The sequence below is a fragment of the Theropithecus gelada genome, chromosome 17 (genome assembly GCF_003255815.1).
Source record: "Theropithecus gelada isolate Dixy chromosome 17, Tgel_1.0, whole genome shotgun sequence".
NCBI lineage: Eukaryota > Metazoa > Chordata > Mammalia > Primates > Cercopithecidae > Theropithecus > Theropithecus gelada.
The window spans coordinates 52158390-52180228 of NC_037685.1; the positions used below are offsets into that span (position 1 = coordinate 52158390).

The 21839-nt window shown below is 60.8% G+C and overlaps 1 protein-coding gene across 1 annotated transcript in view; it reads right to left on the reverse strand.

Moving 5' to 3' along the window:
- Positions 1 to 3062: 3062 nt before the first annotated feature.
- GAS6 (growth arrest specific 6) overlaps positions 3063 to 21839 on the reverse strand; it is a 41659-nt gene continuing 22882 nt past the window's right edge. Inside the window, exons 3-13 of the mRNA XM_025364351.1 lie at positions 18909 to 19031; positions 17872 to 17994; positions 15778 to 15900; positions 14817 to 14938; positions 13521 to 13639; positions 13210 to 13399; positions 10940 to 11104; positions 9566 to 9734; positions 5871 to 6046; positions 4457 to 4685; positions 3063 to 3529 (exon numbers count right to left, since the gene is read on the reverse strand). Coding sequence (XP_025220136.1) covers positions 3375 to 3529; positions 4457 to 4685; positions 5871 to 6046; positions 9566 to 9734; positions 10940 to 11104; positions 13210 to 13399; positions 13521 to 13639; positions 14817 to 14938; positions 15778 to 15900; positions 17872 to 17994; positions 18909 to 18966 — 1629 coding nt within the window. The 5' untranslated portion in view covers positions 18967 to 19031 and the 3' untranslated portion in view covers positions 3063 to 3374. The remainder of the gene's footprint in view (positions 3530 to 4456; positions 4686 to 5870; positions 6047 to 9565; positions 9735 to 10939; positions 11105 to 13209; positions 13400 to 13520; positions 13640 to 14816; positions 14939 to 15777; positions 15901 to 17871; positions 17995 to 18908; positions 19032 to 21839) is intronic.

The window sequence follows — 21839 nt, forward strand, 5'->3', positions numbered from 1 at the left end:
CCCTCCTGGGACACATCCCCCCTCCCTCCTGGGACACATCCCCCCTCCCTCCTGGGACACATCCCTCCTCCCTCCTGGGACACATCCCTCCTCCCTCCAGGGGACACATCCCTCCTCCCTCCAGGGGACACATCCCCCCTCCCTCCTGGGGACACATCCCTCCTCCCTGTATGGGGAACTCTCTCCTCCCTCCATGGGATGCAGTCAGAGCCATCCCTCCTCCCTGCATGGGACACTTCCCTCCTCCCTCCCCAGGGCGCCCACACTAGAACCACGTGCTCTGTCTTCCCGTCCTCTTGCACACCCCAGACATGCCTGGTCGTGGAGGGTGCCAGGTCGCCATCGTGACAGGCCTGGCTGGGCCTCTGTGTGGCAATTCCTAGCACCATTGGTTTTGCTTCTTTGGGACAGTGGTTGTTATAACTTCTGGCACCCCTGGAACTCTAAGAAAACAATACCAGGAAACAGAAGGTTCTGATTCCTCTGGGGCCAGAGCAGAAACCCAGGCGGAGGGTTTTGTCCTGAGAACACTGGTGACTGTGGCCTGTGTCTGTGGGGACCTCACCATGTCCCCGTCCCCGAGGCTGGCTGTTGCCTGTTTTTGCTCCTGGCTGTCTTGACCTGGGGAGGATGGAGGCTGGGCAGGAGCAGGCTCCCAGCCAGCCGGGGAGAATTTGGGGAGAGCACTGGGGGGGCCACCAATGTGATCTGATGGACAATGCAGTACCAGGCTGGGGGCTGGATCCTAGCGTGTGGCTGTGGCCCCTGTGGCCGTGTGAGGCCGTGTGGTGGGCAGTGCAGGGCTCTCCTGGGGCTCAGGGGGCTGTTTCACGGGCTTTTTGGAGCTCTGGTCAGCTGGCTCTGGACCATCGGGGTCAGACGAGTGGGCCTGCTCAGTGAGCCGTCAGCATCCACACCTGAGCCCTCCTGGAACTGGGCTCCTGTGCTCCAGATGGGCAGATCCAAGCCCTGGACTCTACCATCCTCAGCCAACCAGCACCTGGGCACCCCGGAGCCAGTGTGGGGGCCTCGGGTCCCCGACCGTGTGAGCAGCCAGTGGCCACCTGTCCTGGCCCGAGGGGAGAAAGCGCGTCTGCCTGCGGAAACTGCACGCGCTGCCGGGCGAGGCTGGTGAGGGCCATCACACACACGCGGGGCCGCTGGCTGCAGATGGACGTTTCTGAAAGGAGCCAGTGGGAGCCTGGCGTCTGCCCTCTGAGGTCAACGCTTCCCCCGTCACTATTTTCTCACAGTACCGATGCGAAAGTTCCCTGCAGTACCTCTTAGACTAGGTTTAAGTCCTGAATTCAGGCTGCAGCCCTGAGTCAATGGAACTTTTACCCAGATGCTGCCAAGATTTTGGGAAGAACAAGAGGCCCTTCCCCGGCGTGTCCAGAGCAAGTGGCGTCATGCCCACGATGGCACAGGGTCGTGGGATGTGGCCCGAGGAGCTCAAAACTGGCATTGGTCAACAAGAGCCCCCGAGACACAGGGTGGGTCTGCCAAGGACCCTCAGGGACCACCAGGGCCTGGAGGCTCCAGTGTGGATGAGCCGGGCAGCTCTGGCCAGCAGGGGATGGGGCCCCAGGGCCAGGGCCCTGTGCATGGCCCCTGGCAAGGTGCCTGGCTGGCCGTCCATCCGTGGGGTGAGCTCGGCCCAGGCGGGCAGGGTCCCTCCAGGTTGGCGTGAGTGTTGCTGGCTCCCGGAGCCTTGGAGAAGCTCTGCCCATTCCACAGCCGTCAGGCCAGGGGCCACTCCCTCAGGAGCCCACTCGGCCGATGCCACCTTGTCAGTCCAGCCAGCGGGGCCTCCCGTGTGGCCTTCAAAGCCACAGGCCTCTTTCTAGAAACCTCTTTGCAGTTCATTTGTGGTGATTTATCCCTGGACGGGTTCTCAGGATTCTGTCCTTCTCCACCCGGCTTTTCTCTGGGTCAAGCGCTGACCCCAGCCAGGCAGAGGCGAAGATGCCCCGACACACAGCCTGTCCTGCCCGGTGGGCGCAGCTCCGGGACTGACTGGTGGGAGGTGTGGCTGCTCCCAACTGCTCTGTGTCTCCCGCCCAGGGAGTTCCAAGCACAGGTCGGGGTTTGGTCTTAAAGTAAAATCCCAGTCTGGGTCTCAGATGCTGAAACCATCCCTGGTCCCCCGTGTGGCCGCTGCAGTGGCAGCACCCGCCCTGGGGACCCACGTTTGGCCCTGACAGAGGCTGTAGCACAGGTGGCCACGTCCCACGGGAGCATCAAGCCACAAGTCTTGGTCGTCCCCTTGGGACCAAGGAGAAGCAGCCACTCCGTGGCCCCCACTCCATGGCCCCCACCAGCTGCGGCTCCAGCGTCCTTCCAGGAGGCAGGCAGGGTCCCGACTGCATCTCAGGCACCTGCCTCGTGGCGTTCCGGCTGCCCCAACCTTCCCTGCGGACTCGTGGCCTGCTGGGGTTAGTGAGCAGCAGTGACCGCTCCACCCCTTGCAGACAAGGAAGCTGAGGCTGAGGGACATGGGGACCCTGCCAGAGGGGACATGGGAAGCGGGGCTGGCTCTGCTCCCGGCAAGCTCTACCGCAGACTGAGACACACAGAAAGCAGCGTTTCCCTTTCTCAACAGAACACGCTTGAGCCCCGGAAGCAAGTGGGTCTGTGCAGGAGGGTGGGGGCGGGATGGCACATGGGTGCAGGTGCCGCCTTGGCATCTTCCCACCCTCGGTCCCAGCTCGGGGTCTCTTCCAGGCTGGCTCAGAGGCCGCTGTCCGAGCAGCCTGCGTTTGTGTGCCAAGTCCTCACCGTGCCCTCCTCACTCGGCACTGACTGGCTGCCCGTGGTGGGGGCCGAGCAGGGCTTTCTCCCCATTTGCAGAACAAGTAAACTGAGGCTCCAGCCCCTGCCCTCACTACCAGCGTCAGAGGCTCCCGGGGAGCAGACTGTGGCCACCCAACCAGGCTGGGAGCAGAAAAGAAGGATCTATGGAGTGGCTGAGCGTACAGCCTGGAGCCCTGGCAGCCCCGCTCATCCCAGACGCTGCCAGGTGCTGAGAACCCCGCGGGGAGCAGATGGCGGCCAACGCAGTGTTACAAAGCTTTCTGTAAATATTTTATTTTCCATATTTTAGAGTCAGAAAGAAGCGCTTGGTAATAAAAATAATAGAGAATTATTTTCTTCGAACCCGCTCTGCCCTGCGCCGGCCTCCCCGTGCCCGGGCCTGCGGCTGAGTGCGCGGCGTCAGAGGCCCCACGTCCATCTCACTATTTACAGATATGTTACAGGCCAGGACGGTCACAGAGGAAAGCCCAGCTCTCAGGTGGCCCCACGTGGTGAGGAGCCCCCATGCTCCTCCGCTGTTTCGGACAGAGGCTGAGGAGCCTGCTGCGTCCCATGGGGGCCTAGGCTGCGGCGGGCTCCACGGGTGGGCAGGAGTGGGCGGTGATGTCACTGTGCTTGTATGCCGCCTCGTCCAGGTCCAGCAGCCTCCGGTTGACCTCCAGTGTCATGCAGCCACGGTAGAATGCGGTGACTGGCGCTGAAGTCACCGGCACATCTGGGCCGCGGGGAGAGAACAAACACATCTTAGCAGACCCAGCCTGGGTCCCAGGGATCGCCGCGTGGCCGGCCCTGCCTGGTCCCCCACCCCCGGCAGCACTTGTGGCCAGCCCTGGGTTTCCTCTGAAAGGGCAGGATTTCCCTTTCTTCTCTAACTTCTGTCCCTGTTTGTTCGGCTGCAGACCCGGCAGACAAGTAGGAGGCATCCGCCAGCCTGGGCTCTGCAGACGCCAGCCCTCCCTTCCCCGCCGGGAGCACAGACAGTCCCATCGATTAAACGCGATCTTCTTCTTTGCCCGGTGAGTCATTCAGGCTGCAGGCCTCCTGGCTTGCTCTCATCCTCTTCAAAGCTCTGTTTATTAAAACTAAGTGGAGTCTGTGTCTGGCAGCCAAGACAGAAATCTTGCCATTTGCTGCAAGTGAAAACCTGCGGGCAGCCAAGGACTAGCGGGCTCCCACGTGCCTTCCTGTTCACCCTCCCAGCTAATGGCAAGGACATCCCTGGTCCCAGCCTCTGTGCTGTGTAGCCCATGGGACACGGCGGGGCGCCCTGCTGGACGTGGGAGGGGCTGGCTGCTAACAGCTGTGGTGACAGCCGTGGGTCCCAACTGCAGCGTGGCCCGAGGTCTGCCCAGCCCTCTCCCCAGGGGCCGGTCTGATGGGTGTGGACAAACGCTCCCTGCAGATGTAGGTTCACGGGGTCTGACTCAGGCCAATGCCGGCCCCTGTACGTGTTTCTCAGCCTCAGCTGATGACCTGACCAGCACCGAGGCACCATAATGGCCACTAAAGACCCACCTGGACTTCCCCTTCCTCTTAAAACACACAACCAGGAATGCCAGCCTGTCCAGGTTCCATCTGGGGTGACCAAGCTGGGCATCCCTGGAGCCCTTCACCCGGGATGAGCAGGGCAGGGAGCACCTACCTGGCAGGCCGCCGGCAAAGGTGAGCACGGGGCTCCGCAGGTGCTTCTCGAGCACGGCCAGCCTCTCCTGCAGCTGCGCGGCGCTCACCTCGCTCTGGCCCCTGGTGCCGTCCACCTCCAGGGTGGCCTCACCCTCCCTCAGCGAGATGGTGACCATGTGCTCTTGACCATCGCAGACCTTGATCTCCATTAGGGCCAAGGCCACGTGCTCCACGGCCAGGACCACCAGCTGCAGGAGACCGAGATGTGGTCAGGGCCTGCCAGCCGCCCCCATGTAAGCCGTTAGGTCCAAGCTGGTCCTCACAGCTGCCGGCCACCCCCGCACCGCAGGCCTGTCTCCATCCATGGTTCCCTGAAGCCCTGGGTCCGGATGCTCGCTGACTGGATGACACCCCCACCCCACCTGGGGCTCAGCTTCTCTGTGCATAAAGCCAGGGGCCAGCCTGGGAGGCTGTGGGGGAGCAGGTGTGGCCCCCAGGTTGAGTGTGAGAGGGTCAACCCCAGCCCCAGGCACCAGGCACACACAGGACCGAGGCTGCACTTGACCAGGAACTGGTCTGTCCCTGACGGGGACCCAGGGACCAGCCCTGTGGTGGTGGACTCCCAGCCCGGTGGGCTCTCACGCTGGCACCGCAGCCCAGCTGCCCGCTCCCCAGCCCAGGGGTCAGCTGTTGCTACATAAGGGCGGCTGTTTATTCCAGATGCCAGGATTGCGTCTGGCCCTGGTGATGAGCATTTGCGTGAACCAAGCCTGTCACTGTTGCATCCAAGCAACCAGGAGGGCCCTGTGGCGCTGGGGTGGGCAGACTTGGAGAACAAGGGCCTCTCTGGTTTGACCCATGTCGTCCTCCTTAGCACAGGAGCGAGAGAATACAACCTGTTTCTGTCACCTCCTGATTGTTCTGTGGGGAAAACAGCATGACTCCCCCGGCCCAAGACAGCTGACTTATTGTGAGGACCGGGGGTGGGGGACCTCATCCAAGGGGCAGCTGCACTCAGCTCCACCCACTGTCCCTCAGGGAAAGACCTGTGGGGGGCACCAGCCGAGGTCACAGATCTGACTTTTCCAGGGAAATTGGAAAACTGAGTTTGTTGCTGAAATCATCTGACTTAAACATGAGAGACTAATTCAGTTTGCTGTGAGCCACCATCTGCCCAGCCGAACGGGAAAAGCTCCCACGCTGTGGGCCGAGTGTGGCTCGCAGGCACCGGACCCCCAGTCAGCCGTGTCCAAACAACCCCCACAGTTGGAAGGGTAGCCCGCGCCAGGCTTGGCTCATTGGACCTCTGGTCAGAGGCTTTTGGGGCTCCCTGGGGATCCCACCCCAGGCCCCCTCCGTCCCCTGCCAGGGAGTGCGGCCCATGTGCCTGTGGGGCAAGCCGGTCAGGACACCCCGGGTGGCGGAGGCCCTACCTGCTTCTTGAGCTTCTTTGTGGAGTGATAGTCTACCAGGGCCACAGAGAGAGGCACGGCACGGAGGTCGGGGACCCAGAGTGCGAACAGCACCCCTGTGTCTGCGGCCGGGCGGATGTGAGCCACGACTTCTATTTCCCAGGTCGATTCTGTCCCGATGTCCAGAGGGGTCCGCACTGCGACGAAAGCGGTGTGTTATAGGGTGGGATGCAGTGGAGAGGCCACAGTGAGGTCGGAGCGGGGCCCTGAGAGAGGCAGTCCCAGCCGCGGTGGGAAGCTGCGCGGACAGCCCCGATCTGGGATGTGATGGAAAACTCAAGAGTCTGGTTCAGATCTTGGCCCAGAGCCCAGAGGCACTGGGGACCCCCAGGCTGTCTCTCCCTGGCCACACCAGTACCCCACTTGCAAATCCGCTCTAGGCGACCACCAGGTCACGCAGACCTGCCTGAGGGGATACGGGCTGTGCACCATGGGATGCAGGCCTGTCCCTGCCTTGCTCTGATGTCCTCTTGTTTCAGGAGCGCCTGGCAGCTCCTTCCTCAGAGCACGTACAGGTGCATGGCCTCGTGCCTCGAATCTCACCTGCAGCTTCTGAGCAGCAGCACAGGCTCAGCGTGAGTCAAGAGTGCAGACAAGAGCTGTCGGGAGCATGGCGGTCTGGGGTCTGAGCTGTCAGGAGCATGTGCGGTCTGGTTCTGAGCTGTCAGGAGCACAGCGGTCTGAGGTCTGAGCTGTCAGAAGCAGGCGCGGTCTGGGGTCTGAGCTGTCAGGAGCGCGCGCGATCTGGGGTCTGCGCTGTCAGGATCACAGGCGGTCTGGGGTCTGCGCTGTCAGGATCACAGGCGGTCTGGGGTCTGCGCTGTCAGGAGCGCGCGCGGTCTGGGGTCTGAGCTGTCAGCAGCGGGCGCGGTCTGGCGTCTGCGCTGTCAGGATCACAGGCGGTCTGGGGTCTGCGCTGTCAGGATCACAGGCGGTCTGGGGTCTGCGCTGTCAGGAGCACGCGCGGTCTGGGGTCTGAGCTGTCAGGAGCACGCGTGGTCTGGGGTCTGAGCTGTCAGGAGCATGTGCGGTCTGGTTCTGAGCTGTCAGAAGCAGGCGCGGTCTGGGGTCTGAGCTGTCAGGAGCGCGCGCGATCTGGGGTCTGCGCTGTCAGCAGCGCGCGCGGTCTGGGGTCTGAGCTGTCAGCAGCGGGCGCGGTCTGGGGTCTGCGCTGTCAGGATCACAGGCGGTCTGGGGTCTGCGCTGTCAGGATCACAGGCGGTCTGGGGTCTGCGCTGTCAGGAGCGCGTGCGGTCTGGGGTCTGAGCTGTCAGGAGCACAGCGGTCTGGGTTGCGCGGTCTGGGGTCTGCGCTGTCAGTCTTTGCTCTGCTCCTGCCTCAGTGGGGTTTTCCACTCACGCGCTGCGTGTGTGCATGAACCCACGTGTGTCATATGTAATGCATCTGAATGAAATCACGTGGCATCCGTAGCTCATACAAAAGTGCCCCAAAACGTATGTTACTAGAAGGGGCTGAATCCCTGTTCTCCCAGGGAGAGTACCACCGCATGTCCTCTCCACGCTGAGCCCTCCGCGGACTAAGAAGCCAGAAGATAAAACCTCCACCCTGTTTTCAGTGTTTCTATCTCACCCAGAATTCCAAAGTCCTAACAAAGAAGCTGTTTTAGGAAAAAGGACCCCAAATCAATGTGTGTATGGATTTGTGATCGGGGGCCTCACACTGCGGGCCGAGTGGGGTCATAGTGAATTGTGCTGGCTTCCCTGTCTCTTTCCCACGGGGCTGTGTGCACCTCAAAGCCACATCGCCTGTCCTGCCTGTCGCTAGCTGGTACCCGCCATGTCAGTTCTCAACAACCATTTATGGCATTGAAACACAAAATCAGAAAAAGTAACAAAAATACAGCAACAGAAACAAAAAGTAACAAAAATTCTCCTGTTGGCTGGTCTTCCCATCACCTGTGAAAGGAAAGATGATGGTGTCCTTCAAAATGGAAGCTCCTGGCTGGGTGTGGTGGCTCACGCCTGTAATCCAAGCACTTTGGGAGGCTGAGGTCGGTGGATCACCTAAGGTCGGGAGTTCGAGACCAGCCTGACCAACCATGGAGAAATCCCATCTTTACCAAAAATGCAAAATTAGCTGGGTGTGGTGGCACATCCCTATAATCCCAGCTACTCGGGAGGCTGAGGCAGGAGAATCGCTTGAACCCAGGAGGCAGAGGTTGTGGTGCGAATCTGGGAGGTGCAGCCGAGATGGTGCCATTGCACTCCAGCCTGGGCAACAAGAACGAAACTCCATCTCAAAAAAAAAAAAAAAGGAAGCTCCCGTCAGGAACCGGGCACGTGCTGGCCATCAGGGGCTTCATGAGGGCACTGGCCTCTGCTCTCCCCAGGAAGGTTTCCCGGCTCCACGTGGCCCCTCACGTGGAGGCTGCACAGACTGGAGATCTGTGAGCCTGAGCCCAGGCTGAGTCACTGCAGCGTGAGCCAGGCCAGTGCTACCATTCCCAGCAAGTCTCTTCTGTCTTTAAGAGACGTTACTGGTGTAGTTTGAGATTCGCTGGGAACGCATGGAGCTCTAATTGCTTCAGTCTGGATAGACCAAAACGGGCCGGCAGACGCGGCCGGCAGTCACTGGAAACGGCCCCTGTGATGCCTGCGTAAGGTTACCCCTGAGAAATGTGTATGATATTAAGTGGAAAAAGGATTTAAGCATTTCATATGACATGATTTCCTGTCAAACATTATAATGATGCTCTAGATTTGTAAGTGAAAAATCGAGACTGAGGGAGAATGCGTGCACAGTGGCAGACGGGCTTTTCTCACAGATGCCTTTCCTGACATGGTCACGCTTTTGACACCCAGGGAGAGACGCGGACACTGGATCTGGCTCAGGAGACGGGGCAGGACTCTCCCCTTTGCTCCGCGTGGACCCCCTTGAACCTGGGGTTCCTGCTGGGTGCTTGAGGGCTGGCAGCCTTGAGATCTGATGGAGGAGGCGCTGTCTGCCCTCTGTGCATGTGGGGGCTTCGCCATAAACGGCTCGGTGTTCAGGAACAGGGTGGGGCTGCGGTGCCCCAGTGGGACCCATGTGGGGTGGGAATGTGAGGCAGGGCGGGCTGAGCAGTAACTCTATCCGCACAGCAGCTCCAGGGCCTTCACCGGGGAGGGCGGCAGCACCTTCCCCAGGGCACCGCAGGACTGGGCCAGCAGCTCACACCTACCCTGTCCTCCTTTTTCAGGCCTGAGTTCACTGTCCCCCAGGCAGCTTCATTGCTGTTTTTAGACACCTCCTGTTGTAGATGTCTCACCGGGTTATCGGTGACCGCAGTGTTCACCACATTACTAAGAGCTTCCATGTGCCTCTGGACAAGTCCTAAGGCTGGTGCTGTCTCAGGACTTTCTGCAAAGGACCCTCTAGGGCCTCCCAGCCTCCCCGGCCTCCCAGCACCGGCCTGGCAAGCATCTTCTCGGCACATCTCTGTCATTTCCTCTTCACTGGCTGACTCTGAACTGAGTGACCTGCACAGCCATCCTGAGAGGGGGGCCTCTGCGCACACGTCTGCCCACCCCGCCCTGCCCTGGAACCGGAGGAGCCTCAGCTTGTCCTGACACTGCCATCTGAGGCCGTCTGCTTGCTCTCAGCGTATGCCTGAAGGTGCAGCCACAGCCGCCCCAACGGGAAGAGCCAAGACTTACTGTAGTCCAGGCTGTAGAAGGCAAAGCCACTCCCCGGGTAAAAGGAGCCTCTCTCTGTCACCGAGAAGCACTGCATTTTCGTGTTCGCTTTCACCGTTTCTTGGATGGTGGTGTCTTCTCCGTTCAGCCAGTTCCAGCTCCTCATACAGCCATCCAGACGAGGGTTTATCTGGAAAGGCAGAGAAATCTCCGTGGCTTCCTGGGAGCGAGAGGCCCATGCCGGTCGCCCCAGGCAGTGGGTGCTGCCTTCGCAGCCGCAGCAAGTGCAAACCCTACTGCAAAAGTGGGCCAATCCCACTGGCGGTGGTGATTTTCACAGGCGGTTTCCTCACTTTACAAAATGACCCACTGCAGAACACCTGTTTGCACTGGTGTATGCTCAGGAAATGCAGGTTAATTTTAAAGCTAGGCAAGGACTGAAAAGGCCACATGGGTCCAAGGTCAAACAATACGGATTGTTTAACCATCCAGCACTCACGTGAATTATTCAATATTCAATATGGCTGTGGGCAAATCAGGGCAACCCCCTTATGTGTGAAACAAGGAGGGGCAAGCCAGGCAAAGTCCCAGCACCAGGCAGTCCGTGGGCCTGGGAAGCAGGTGCCCCTCATAACACTGAAGGGCTGGCTTCAGCACAGGCACTGCCGACACTCAGCACCCACAGACGCGAAGACATGTGTGCCCTTCTCCTGTCTGGTGTGGAAGTGGAAACACCCAGGATGAAGGCTTAGATGTCAGTGCGTGGGGGCTGGAGACAGGTCGGGGGCACAGGCGTGTGCTGTGCTGAAGGGGAGAGAAGGCGGGACCTGGAGAAAGGGCCCACACTGGCCGCCCCACCATGGCTGTTCTTCCCTTATGAGACTCATGGCAGAGTTACAAAACCCAAAATGTTCTTGGAAATTGTCCAAAAAAGTTTGTTGTTCGGTTAGGGAATAATTTCATTGTGTCTTGTCTCCATTGAAAAATAGACAACATTATTATCAATTCAGATGAAAACTTAGACGGGTCTCATAAAAAGAGATGGTAAAATTAATGACACAGCTGTACCATGACTTTGTCAAATTCTAGGAAACCTTTCCTTCCTCTAGGTCCTCCCCACACCTGGTTAATCGTAAACACAGGGCAGGGCGTGACTGAGCCTTCCTGACACCAGTCCTGGGATCCCAGCACACGGCGCGTCTACACAGGGACAGTGGTAAACACAGGGCAGGGCGTGACTGAGTCTTCCTGACACCGTTCCCGGGATCCCAGCACACGGCGCGTCTACACAGGGACAGTGGTAAACACAGGGCAGGGCGTGACTGAGCCTTCCTGACACCATTCCCGGGATCCCAGCACACGGCGCGTCCACACAGGCACAGGTACGGTACTCACAGGCTGCACGAGGTCCTTCTCATGGAAGGGAATGCCTCCTACGGTGAGGTTCAGATGATACAGTCCTCGCTCCGGTTGGAACAAGTCCCCGGCCACCGCAATTTTCATGACAGCGTCCCTGTTGACCTTGATGACCAGATTCCGCGCCAGCTCCTCAACAGAGATCTGAAGAGAGGCAGCGCCATGAGAAGAGGTGGGAGTGCACGTTCTGAAGGGCTCCCAACTGCAGAAAAACCACACTCATCCTCTCCTGAGCCAAGAGGGACCCGACCTCGGGGAGACCACCTGATCCTCACCTGGGCCAACAGGGGGACCACCTCATCCTCACCTGAGCCAAGAGGATCCCAATCTCAAGGAGACCACCTGATCCTCACCTGGGCCGACAAGGACCTGACCTCGGGGAGACCACCTGATCCTCACCTGGGCCAAGAGGGACCCGACCTCAGAAAGTCCGTGCTCATCACCTGGGCCAGGAGGGCCCTCGATGCATCAGTGTGGTCACCAGAAACTTTCCTCACAGGAAACCTGTCAGTCTAACACTAGATACACTATATTCCTAAGCTTCAGAAGAATATCCTTGTTCCTGTGTGAAAACACCTTTCAGGTATTTGGGTTTGAACTGAGTCACAAAAACACGGTGCCAGTTCGGGTCAGCTGGGTTTGGGGAGCAGCTAGAGAGGGTCCTCACGAGGTACCCCTGCCGGGGAAGGGCCCGTCTTGCTGGGGCGCGGCGGCCACTGTGAGTCACTGGGCAGGTCTACGCAATACCGCTCCCCACAGCGACCTCGCCTCCGGCCACCTGCCCTGGCCCCTCACCCCGTGGCTCCATCCCTGAAACTGCTTCCCCTCCATTTGCTTTCTGTAGCTTTGCTGAGAACAGCCTTCTGCTCTTGGAGATGCTGTTCCTTTAAGAGGCTGGGAAAATGGAGCGAGGCCTTACTCTGCAGAATGGAAATACGAGCAAAGTCTACAATGTTTCATCTGCGGGGCCAAGGTGAATTTTCCACTTCATCTTCACTTCTGAAGGACATGACGTGCTTTCTTCCCAGCTTTTACTTCTGAAAGCCCCGTGTGGTGAGGGAGGCCCAGCGCTGTGGGCGGGAGCCTGGTTGGTTACAGACCGGGCGCGTTTTACCGCTGCCCACAGCTGCCCAAGTGCAGGTCTGACCAGGACCCCTCAGGTGGCCCATGGGGCTGGGGTCCAGGTGGTCAGGACGTTTCTGGCAAGGGGCAGCCCCGGTGAGGTCACCTGGACCCCTGGCATGCATGACTGCACTGACCAGCAGGCCCTGGGAGCCAGAGTTCAGGGACGGCAGCGTCCACACTGTCCTACGGGGAAAGGTGGGTGGGTGGCGCCTGGCCTGTCCACGGCCAGGGAGACATGTATGGCAGGAGCGGTACCTGTGGTGCAGGTTCAGTGGTGGCTTCCTCCCCTGGTGGGGCACCCTGCGTGCAGCATCAAGCAGCCCATGCCTCTGTTCCCCGCCCCGCTCAGGATACACAGTACGGCCTCCAGACACAGCCCTGGCCTCTGTTCCCCACCCCGCTCAGGATACACAGTACGGCCTCCAGACACAGCCCTGGCCTCTGTTCCCCACCCCGCTCAGGATACACAGTACGGCCTCCAGACACAGCCCTGGCCTCTGTTCCCCACCCCGCTCAGGATACACAGTACGGCCTCCAGACACAGCCCAGGGTCCCCGGGGCTGAGAACCACGGGTTCTCACCTGAGCCAAGAGTGACCTGAACTCCGGGAGACCAAACTCACTTGAGGCCCCCTTCTGAGGGAGCCAGGCTGATACGTGATGAAATAGCAGAGAGGCCTAGAGCACTGCAGCGAGCCCCCACAGCATGAACTGAACAGGGCAGGGGTCCTTGTGCCCCCGAGCATGAACTCAACGGGGCAGGGGTCCCTGTGCCCCAGAGCATGAACTGAACAGGGCAGGGGTCCTTGTGCCCCCGAGCATGAACTCAACGGGGCAGGGGTCCCTGTGTCCCAGAGCATGAACTGAACGGAGCAGGGGTCCTTGTGCCCCAGAGCATGAACTGAATGGGGCAGGGGTCCCTGTGCCCCAGAGCATGAACTCAACAGGGCAGGGGTCCCTGTCCCCCAGAGCATGAACTGAACGGGGCAGGGGTCCCTATCCTGCCCGCATGCAGCAGGTATAGGCCCCAGAGCTCATCTCCACGGTTGCACAAGTGAGTAACAGCTGGGTCAGGCTCAGGGACAACCCCGTGCGGCCTGGAAGGGGCGGCTGCCGCGCACTCACCGTCTGCCACATGCCGTGGTTGATGACCGGGCCGCTGCTGGTGACGCGGCCGACGCCATTGTAGCGCAGCTGCAGCTCCAGCCGGCCGGCTCGCAGGGCCAGCACGATCCAGGTGCTGTCCTGGTGGCCTCCAGCGAAGAGGAGGATGCCCTCGGGGTCAAAGGTCCGGAAATCAAACTCAGCTACGAGCCTGGGCACCCACAGGAGAAATGAGTCAGCGCCGGGTGTACGGCCAAGCCCGGGCCTGGGCCCCGTGCAGCCAGCACCTTGGCCGTGCTAAGCTGTGCTGCCTTCTGTGGACGCCTCCTCACCTGGTGGGCTGCAGCCTCTTGAAGCGCAGTCGGATCACGGGGGTCCCACTGAACATCCGGCCCAGGTACAAGGACTTCACGCTCTTGGCCATGCTGAAGGGCACGCACGGCAAGATGTCCTGCCACAGACGGGGACCACGCCGGTCGAGGACGCGACCTCCACTCCAGCTCCCCTGAGCCCCAGGCCCCCGCCGTGCAGCGCGTCCACTGTCCCTCCCATGCCTCGGGAGTGTGGCCGCCCCACCTCCAGCTGCCGAGGCCCCAGAGGCTGTCACACCTGCCCCACCACCGGGGCTCCCAGGTGAAGGACAGGCTCGCACCAGCTGCTTCCCACAGGGCTTCTCGGGGGTCCCGTCACCTCCTTCCCTGCCCATTTCCCTTGACTCTTTATTTTTAAATTATGAAATATGTCAAGCATACAAAAAGTACAGAGAATCATAAAAAAGTATACACTATTATGAAATAAATATGGACGCCTTGAAGATGGCTGTCCCGGAAAGTTCCCAGCTCTGGGCTGTGGTTCGTTCCTCCATGCTGCCCTACGGGGGACAGAACCAAGGCTGGTGCGAGCTGGTGTCCCTGGAAACAGGGGCTGGGGCTGGGGCTGAGCAGGCCTGCTCCGCCCACCGTGGGCAGCCAGGGTGAGCTGGACGCCTGGCAGGGGCCCGACGCCCTCTGCACGAGTACACGAGACAGTGAGGCAGAGAACCTCAAGGCGAGGGCTGGCTGGGAGCCCTGAACGTCGCAGCCCAGACCCAAGAGCCCCACAGCCGCGTCCCAGGTCTGTGACTCTGAGAAGCTGTCCTGGTGGCTGTTTCACCTGTGGAATCCCGTGGTTTTGCTTTTTAAATAAATGCTCACTTTTGCCAACTCCCCAGGCACAGGCCCAGGGTGAACAGGAAACACGAGAGCCGCCCTGCCGGGAAGCATCCCCATGTGGGTACCACATCCCCCCGGTGTGACAGGTCGGACAGGCTGGCTCCCTGGCACGCGGCAGTGGGGACCGTGCCCCGTGGGTGTCACACGGGTCCACACCAGGCTGGTCCACTGTGAGTTGGGAGTTGCCATAGAGACTTTATAAATATAGAGACTTTATAAATATAGAGACTTTTTATAAATACAAACAAACGTCCTGCAGGGAGCAGAAGCGTTTCTCATCCCAACCTCCACGTGGCCTGGAGACCCCAACACCGCAGCCAAAGCCAGGTCTTCGCGGAAGCGTTTCTCCTGAAAGCCCCCACCGGCGAGGGCCCCCAGAACCACCGTGAGAGGCCCGCGGGGCCAGGGGCTGCCTACCTCACAGGTGTCCATGTCCTGGGACAGCTTGAGGCCCCCGCGCCCATCACAGTGGCAGGTGTAGCTGCCCGGGGAGTTCACGCAGACCTGCTCACAGCGGCCCTGCAGACACTCATCCACATCTGCCAGCCAGAGGGAAGTGGCGGTGAGTGGGGGAGGCCTCTACACTGTACGGGGCAGGATCACACCACAACTGCTCAAACCACACACACGGTGCACTCGGGGAATTACGTGCAGATTCTAACGGGTGCAGCCTGGGGTCTGTAGGCCCCCATTGGAAAGCTAGGATTGCACCCTCGGCCTGCTCCTGCCAGGCTCGCTCTTGAAGGGAGCAAAAGTGCTACAGGTGTTCCAGGGGGACACTCCCAACGGGCCAGACCCACTCCCGCCGCCAGGCTGGTGTGGACGGCAGGTCTAGGAAGAACAAGGCCCGGGCTGTGCAGTGAGGTGTCCCCAGGAGCACAGAGGCGCTGACAGCTGTGGTGGGAGATGGAGGTCAGTGCAGGCAGCCTGGGCCTCCCCACCCTCTCTGTCTACTCAGCCCCTGTTCCCATCACTGGGGGCATGGCCCCTCTTGGAGGCTCTGCAGCCAATAGGGTCCCCCCATGGCGGCTGAAAAGAGAACAGTAGAGGGAGGCTTGCTGCTCCCCATACCTTTGGGGAGAGGCCCCATCTACGCAGGTGGAGAAGGGTACGCACGTGTGTACATGCGGTGTATATGCATGTGCATGGTACGTTCGTGTGCACAAGGGGCATGGGTGTGTGCTCACGTGTGTGGGGGCATGGTGGTAGAAGAGGCCATTACCAGGCTGACAGAAACAGGGAGAAAGAGACTTTCTTTCACCAGAAGCACCCAGTTGTTAGCAACTGCCCTGGCTCAGGCAGTGACCGGCACCCGTGTCTGGGCTTGGGCGTCAGAGGAGGAGGAGAGAACCTGAGGGTGACCGCGTGGCGTGGGTACCTCGGCAGGCCTTCTCCTGGGAGCTGTATGCAAAGCCCTTGTCACAGAGGCAGGAGTAGGAGCCGGGCAGGTTCTTGCAGCGTGCCTCCCCGCAGGCCTCTGAGTCTGCACACTCGTCTATGTCTGCAAGCAAGACCGGCCAACCTCAGCATGGCAGCATCTCAGACGGGGCCAGGGCAGGTGGCTGCAGGGGCTGGCCAGGGCACCACCCGGACATCACACCCAGGCCCTGTGGGGCCAACGCGCCCTGGCCCCAATTCCCTCCCCTCCTCCCCTGACCGGGCAGCTCCCGGGGTGTTGGGGGCATGCTTCTGATCAAGGCCCGGCTGGGAAGGCTGATTTCAGCCCAGCAGATGGAGAGCTAGGAAGGGCCTTGCTTGGTCCAGGGGTGGGGGGCGGTGGTGCACGATGTGCTGTTCCATTTAAATGATGGTGCCACAGGATACGGGGCAGTAAAAAGCAACCCCACCAGGGGCATTTGAAACCAAAACCCCCAAAGAGAAGCATTTATAGGTTTCAATCAATTTTCACTACCGGGTTAAACCACAATCCTAAGACTTGAACATCTATGTGGGACAAACACTGTTTATGGCCAAGCGCCCTGGGGTACAAGGGGCAACCCTGAAATGAAGACCTTTAGTCACCAGAGGAGAGCAAGGACAGGGGCATGGAGAAAGAGGAGGGGGGGAAGAGGAGGCGGAGGAGGAGGGGGAGAAGCAGAGAGGAAGAGAAGGCGAGGGAGGTGTAGGGGGAGGAGGTGGGGGAGGGGTTGGGAGTGGTGGGGGAGGAAGAGGGGGAATAAGGATGGGGGAGGAGGGGGAGGATGGGAGGAGGGGGAGGATGGGAGGAGGGGGGGGGGGGAGGGAGGAGGAAGGGGGAATGAGGAGGAAGAGGGAAGGAGAAGGAGGAAGAGGGGGAGGAAAAGGGGGACCAGGGGGAGGAGGAGAAGAAAGAGGAGGAGGAAGATGGGGAGGAGGAGGAGAGGATAGGATGCCTCTGCCACTGTGGGCAGTAACTGTGAGCCCAGACTTTGCCGGGAGTGCCCGACTGGTGCAGGGACCCATGTGAGGTGCTTTAGACGTCATCTCTCAGGATTGACCGTGTCTTCACCTCTCTTTAAACCTGGGGTGCTGCTGTCTTCCAGGTCAGGGATAGAGCAGTGATGGGAGGGGCTCTGTCCTCCAGGCAAGAGGAGGAGGAGCTGAACGGCGAAATGGGTTTATGTGTTAAGATGGGAATCACGTCATCTGCACACAGGACTAACTCCTGGGTGGTCAGGGAAGGGAACCATCAAAGTGGACACAAATAGCAGCTGCCTTTTGAAATCGGGGGACAGCATGTGGCCCCTCCTGTCTGGTCAGATTCACTCTCCAGCTCCTGGGCCTGTTTCTCCCTGAGCAACTGTCTGTCCCATCCACGCAGTCCGGTGTCCTGGACAGCCAGCAGCAGCAGTAAGAACGATGCCAGAAATTCTCAGGGACACGCCTGGGCATGTCCAGATCCAAGGCGGGAGGGAGGAGGAAGGTGCTCCCCCTGCGAAGCCCCAGTGGCAGGAGCAGCGCCCAGGACAGCATCGGGGGTGCGCACATTCACAGTGACTTTCTGGGGTGTCCCGGGGCTCCCCAGCTCTGGCCCTGGGCCGAGGGAACCCCAGACTGAAACATGAAGGGAAATGGGGAGGGCAGGGCTGTATTTAGGGAACAGACAGAGGGAGACCAACAACAGGGTGCTTCTGGGGACGCTGGGGAGAGTGGACGGCAGCGGGGACCCTAGCCTGGAACTCTGACCCACAAGCTCACTGCACAACAGCCTGGAGCACTCCCAGGCTCTGCGAGGCTCTGGGGACGGGACGAGGCCCTGCAGCCAGCAGTGTGGCCTCTGAGTTCTGGCCCTCAGATGCCGGGTGAGTCATCCTGATGTGGTGCCGAGTAGCTCCCTGTGCTGCGGCTCGCCTGGGCTTGTGCAGTCTCTGCAGGATGCCCCATCCCGTCCAGAACCACAGGAACCCAGCCAGCAGCAGCCTCTTGCAGAAGCGCAGATGTGACCAAAAATAGAAGGTGGGGAGAGGAGAGAGGCCTCACCCAAGGGCCTTACCTTGGCAGGTCCTGCCGTCAGAGGAGAGCTGGAAGCCGCTGTGGCAGGCACAGTGGAAGCTGCCCGGCTTGTTGTGGCAGATCTGGAGGCAGCCCCCGTTCTCCTGGCTGCATTCATTGACATCTGGGAACAAGCACAGGCCTGAAGGGGAGCCCAAGGGTGCAGAGTCCCCGTCTAGGGCAGGGAGAGATCCCAGAGGTGCACATCCCAGCCCTGGAGCAGGGAGGGACCCCGGGGCTGGGGGGCACAGCCCAGCCCTGGAGCAGGGAGGGAGCCCAGGGGTGCACAGCCCCCATCTAGAGCAGGGAGGGTCCCCAGGGCTCGGACCTCACACCCCCCTCTCAGCAGCCCCAGCGTTTCAGGGTCCCTGGTCCTGGCCTTGCTTGTGGAGGTGATGATGGGAGGGCTGTGGTCTCAGCCCAGGGAGCTGCTGGCAGTCACCGGGGGATCCCCTGCTGTGGTCTCAGCCCGGGGAGCTGCTGGCAGTCACAGCCACAGGGCTCAGCTCCCTGGATGCCCACGTGCTTGCAGGAAGAGGCTGCAGGCCAGGAGTGACCTCTGGGTGCCTGAGGACAGACAAGGCCAGGCCAGAGCTGGCCACTCCTGAGTGAAGCTCTCCCAGGTCACCTCTGGGGTGGGACCTGCCAAAGGGGACAGGCTGGCCTGCTGGACTCTCCACTATGGGTCTCCACCAGGCCCTGGAGCTATTCTTCCTCCAGGGTCTTCACTGATACCACAGGTCTGCACTCAAGGACGGTCAGAGGTGAAATTTCTCCCCCGCCTTTCAGTCGTGGGCGCTGAGGCACCACCTGGCGTTTCCTTTCATTCCAGCCCTGCTCCCAGAGAGGAGACCGCAGCTCCTCCCAGTTCTGGGGCTCCAGGATACCTCAGGGCTGCAGCCGCCTTGGGGCTGTCCGAGAGTAGCGTGAGGACGGCTGTGCCCGGAGTGGGAGTGAGGAGTGGGGATCAGGACAGGGTTGGAGAGGGAGGGAGACCCTGCCTTTGTCTTCAGCCTCACGTGGCTGTGGGGGTCTTACCTCTGTCACAGAGCCGGCCCCCCCAGCCGGCTTTACACAGGCAGAAGAAGTTGCCCATGAGGTCTTGGCAGGCTTGGGTCCCCTTCTTATCACAGGGGTTGGGCGTGCACTGGTCAGGCAGGTCTGATTGGGGACACAAAGTGGAAAATCATGCTCAGCTGCCCCCCTGTCCCCGACGCAGCTGGGAGTGGGGCAGCCATGGTGCCTCGGGTCCAGCCTGGAGGAGCTCTGAGAGGCGGAGGCTGAGGCGGGTCCCGGGCACCCGAGCCCCCTGTGCTGGCCCAGGGCTGACAGAACAGGCTAGCGGGCTGGGGCCGGCTCCAGGAAAACTCAAATCAGCTGGCAGGGAGTGCCGGCAGGCCCGACGGGCGAGGTGGGAAGGGCTGAGGGCAAAGGAGCAGGAACCGCCTGGCGCGAGGCCCAGGAGCTCGGACCTCCCGGGGAGCAGGCAAACAGAACCCCCAGCTGACCTGGGGCCCTTCCAGGTGGACTCAAAACACTCTGCCTTCCGTGGCCAGCCCCAGCCCATTTCTGGTGAACTCTCCCGGCCGGGCATGGCGGACAGGACCCCGAGCCCAGGCTGCACTGCCGGAGGGGTCCTCCAGGAAGCCCCCTCTTTCTTCTTAGCCGCCCCCCTCCACGTGTCTTGACGGCTTTAGGCCAGATGTGTGCTGCCCTCTCTCAGGGCGATCACCTGGGCTGAGCTCCTGCAGGGCGAGAGGGCAGGGGGGTGGGTGGGGGCCTGAGGGCAGGAACCCGTCCCAGTGCAGCTGCTTCCCAAGGAGTCCCCGTACCGGGAGCTGCTCACAAACGCTTCCAGGACACGGACCGAACCCACGTCCCAGAGGCAGGCAGGGAAGCCCCCGAGAGCGCGGTTACGCAAGCCTGAGCCCCAGGAAGTTGGCAGGAAGAACTACAATTACGCCCGGAGCTCAAAGAACCCTTTCACGGCCCGCGGGCCGAGCAGCAGCAGCTCAGGGCTGGGCGTGGCAGTGCTCAGGGGCGCGGTCCACGCTCGGCTCCACCCCACACGAGGACTCAGCCACCCTCAGCTTAGCCACACACGGCTCCGTGGGGAACCCTGGGTAGGGCCCCCACTGGCTGAGAGAGGGCTCCTGTCCATTGATTCCACACAAGTTCAATAAGGACCAGTCCCTGGGAAAAGCGCAGGCCGGGCCAGCAGGGCCCCAGAGCACTCGGCCAGCGCCATCCTGAGGGGGTCAGCTCTGGTGGGGGCACATCGAGTCTTCAACGGATGGGATCTCACTGCCAGCGTGTCGCTTCTGTTCCTGAGGCTCCCAAGGTGACGCTTCCCACCAGGTCCGTGGAACGTGGCGTTTCCAACAGAGGGTCCGGGCTCGGCTGTCAGTGCAGGAGCTGCTTCCCTCCCACCTGCACTGGTTGGTGCCTGGTGCCAGGGTGAGCGGCAGGCGGGTCTGTGGTTCACGAAGCTGCGTTCCTCCAGCTCATCCAGTCACTGCCTGTGGCCAGCACAGACACAGCCCCTGTCCTCCCAGGCGGGTCCAGGCACCGAGCTCACCAGAAGCCCGGACACAAGTCCCAGACTTCTTGGGAAAGCTGCCCAACCACACTGGCTTCTTCCTGCGATGCTTCGCCGCATGCCTGTTTCCTCCGCACACCTCACAGTGTTTCCTCCGTATGCCCCAGTTTCCTCCTCATGCCTCAGTTTCCTCCGTACACCCCACAGTTTCTTCCTGCCTCAGTTTCCTCCGTACACCCCACAGTTTCCTCCATATGCCTCAGTTTCCTCCGTACACCCCACAGTTTCCTCCATATGCCTCATAGCGTTTCCTCCATATGCCTCACAGTTTCCTCTGTACGCCTCAGTTTCCTCCATACACCTGTTTCCTCCATACGCCTCAGTTTCCTCCATACACCTGTTTCCTCCATACGCCTCAGTTTCCTCCATACGCCTCAGTTTCCTCCATACGCCTCACAGTTTCCTCCGTACACCTCAGTTTCCTCCATATGCCTCAGTTTCCTCCATACGCCTCAGTTTCCTCCATACGCCTCAGTTTCCTCTGTACACCTCACAGTTTCCTCCATCTGCCCCCCAGTTTCCTCCATACGCCTCCAGTTTGCTTGTTTTGCACAAATGACTGCCAACAGAACACTTGCAGGTGTGGACAGAGCTCGCGTCTCGAAGTATTTCTAAGACGCTACTTTCAGCAGGTCGCTATAAATGCCTTCTACTCTGAAGCACACGGGGGCTGGGGCTGAGGAAACAAGGACCAGGACCAGGGATTCTGCATCAGCACAGCCACCAGGAGCCGGCCGGGGCCCCATCCCTGACCCTGCCATGGCCCGGCTATACCTGGGTGCTGTGTCCGCAGGCCGTCTGGAGACGTCAATGTGATCACAGCAGGGCCTGGAAGGGGGAGGTCCGGCCTGAACTAGAGAAACGAGGGGCGCGTCCACTTCGCCACTCTGGCCTCAGATGAAGAGGCTCTGGGGGCAGGAGGGAGTCAGACACATGCAGGGCAGGCGGCCTGTGCAGGGCCCAACCCTCCGGCACCAGAACCTGACCCTCAAGAGGCCCCCACTGTGGAGGGATGCTGTGCGCTGCCACTTACAATGTTTGGTTAGAGACTAAAGTCATTTCAGAAGTGGACACCTGCCCATGTGATGTGAAGGACTGGGAACCTAGTCCTGACTTTGCCTGGAACGCCCTTTGGAAAGACCTGTGTCCCTGAGGCTGAGGACAGCCAGGCTGAGGGACAGCGAGGCTGAGCGACAGCGAGGCTGAGGGACAGCGAGGCTGAGCGACAGCGAGGCTGAGGGAGAGCGAGGCTGAGGGAGGGCGAGGCTGAGGGACGGCGAGGCTGAGGGACGGCGAGGCTGAGGGAGGGCGAGGCTGGGGGAGGGCGAGGCTGGGGGACGGCGAGGCTGGCGCCAGCGAGGCTGAGGGAG